Source organism: Ranitomeya variabilis, chromosome 2 (genome assembly GCF_051348905.1).
Source record: "Ranitomeya variabilis isolate aRanVar5 chromosome 2, aRanVar5.hap1, whole genome shotgun sequence".
In the NCBI taxonomy this organism is placed as follows: domain Eukaryota; kingdom Metazoa; phylum Chordata; class Amphibia; order Anura; family Dendrobatidae; genus Ranitomeya; species Ranitomeya variabilis.
In genome coordinates this window covers 552,902,573-552,904,604 of record NC_135233.1, presented here as the reverse complement: position 1 = coordinate 552,904,604, position 2,032 = coordinate 552,902,573, and the positions used below count along the sequence as shown (strand labels likewise).

The following is a 2,032-nucleotide window of genomic DNA, read 5'->3' as shown; positions in this document are numbered from 1 at the left end:
TCAGAATTTGGCGTAAACAACATGAAAGCATGGATCCATCCTGCCTTGTATGGAGCATCTTTGGGATGTGCAGCCGACAAATCTGCGGCAACTGTGTGATGCCATCATGTCAATATGGACCAAAATCTCTGAGGAATGCTTCCAGCACCTTGTTGAATCTATGCCACGAAGAATTGAGGCAGTTCTGAAGGCAAAAGGGGGTCCAACCCGTTACTAGCATGGTGTACCTAATAAAGTGGCCGGTGAGTGTATGTATATATCTATATCCATGTATCTATCTATTTATCTATCTATTTATCTATCTATCAATATCTATGTATCTATCTATAAATATGTATCTAGCTATATCTATGTATCTATCTATCTTTATCTAGGTATCTATATATCTATCTATATCTATCTATATCTATTTATCTATCTATTGCTATATCTATGTATCTATCTATCTCTGTATATATGAATATGGCCATCCAGTGAAATTGAAACTATCAACCTAACTTTTTGTGTTTACCTAGTCCAAGTCAGCGGCCCAAAAAAAAAGGATTGTCGTTGACGAAGAGCCATTGACTATCCACAACGAGACACTGATCAACCTTGTGGAAGCCAACCCCTCCATATGGGACCAGAGCGACAGCTCCCACCATGACATCGTGAAGAACCGGAAGTTGTGGGATCAAATAATCTGTCACTTTGATCCCCGATACATGGAGAAGTCTACAACCTCAAAGAAAAAAATTGGTAAATATTGGTGACGTAACATCGGAAAATGTAAACAAAAAAAAAATATCTATCCTATCAACCTATCCACTTGTTGTCTATCTCTCAATTATGAACTATCTGTACACTATCTATCTATACACTATTTCTAAAAACTATTTCTTAACTATCTATCTACTATTTATATATCAACTATCCTAGCAAACTATGAAAAATGTTTCCTATATCTTCAAACTATCTGTCTAATATTTTTATGTATATTTTTTTTTTTAAATTTAAAGCCGATGCTGTCCATACCCGTTGGAAGTCCATCCGCGATCGCTTTGTCCGTGACTACCGGAACAATCACAATGCACCAAGCGGATCCAGTGGTAAACGGGTGACCCCGTATGTGCATTACGACCAACTGCTCTTTCTTCAAAAAACATTGTCTCAGCGCTCGTAAGTACAAATACGTCTGTGTGCGAGACAAAATTGTTTAAAGGAAACTAATTTTCTTTATTTATATTACTTTTTTTGGGGGGGTTACAGCACGATATGCAGTACCGCTGCTCCTAGACCGACAGAGGAACTGGAGCCTTCTCCAGTGGAACCAACGCAACCTGAAGATGTGTCTGGCATCAGCGAGCCACGATCTGCGGACAGAAGCACTGTTGCTGCAGGTGTGAGTGCCCGGTTGCAATCACAGCGTGGACGCAAGCGAGCAACACAAAAAGATGAAGCAGATGCAATTATCGTGGATGGACTCCAACGGGTAGAGGACATGTGTCGCAGTGAGCTGAAAGACCTGAGGCGCGAAATTACCGAGCTGCAAGCACGCGAGTCTGTATACTCTGCTAATGAGTGGAAGCTACTTTTCTTATCCTATGTGCCTGTTGCACAAAATATCCCGGCACATAGAAACTTTATGTTTAGACAAAGACTGAACGAGCTTCTAGAGGAATTTGTGGGCCCACAAGAACCCGCTCCATCGGGAACTAGAAGAATGGACTTGCCGGCCTACAACCCTCAATATAGAGGCCGGGGTGAAACGAGCGTGGAACCTCATAGACAATGTAGCAGTCCATCATATAGTTGGGCAGACAATACGCCCGTGCAGTACCAAAGTCTTTAGTACAGTTCAGTGTCCCCAGCCAGGTGCAATTACCACGTTGCAAGTTTCCCTTTTTTTTTTTTTGTCATGTTTTTTGTTGTGAATTTCTATTGTCCTTTTTTTTCATCCCTATGGGATATCATATGTTAAACCTGTGTACCAAAAGTTTGTTGGAAAAACCCATAAACATTTTGTAAACTGTTTCAAATTTAAGAATCTTGG

At 40.6% G+C, this 2,032-nt stretch overlaps 1 protein-coding gene across 1 annotated transcript; it reads left to right on the top strand.

Moving 5' to 3' along the window:
• The first annotated feature begins 538 nt into the window (after nt 1-538).
• On the top strand, nt 539-1,831 carry LOC143803878 (uncharacterized). The gene is made up of 3 exons (XM_077281639.1): nt 539-738; nt 999-1,158; nt 1,249-1,831. Exons 1-3 carry the CDS (start codon nt 705-707, stop codon nt 1,829-1,831), a joined length of 777 nt encoding a protein of 258 aa, XP_077137754.1. The 5' UTR covers nt 539-704.
• Nucleotides 1,832-2,032: the final 201 nt, after the last annotated feature.

Coding starts and splice junctions, on each gene's coding strand:
- LOC143803878 (XM_077281639.1), top strand. CDS start 705: ATGGAGAAGTCTACAACCTCAAAGAAAAAAATTG. Junction 739..998: donor AACCTCAAAGAAAAAAATTG/GTAAATATTGGT, acceptor TTAAATTTAAAG/CCGATGCTGTCCATACCCGT. Junction 1,159..1,248: donor AAAACATTGTCTCAGCGCTC/GTAAGTACAAAT, acceptor GGGGGGTTACAG/CACGATATGCAGTACCGCTG.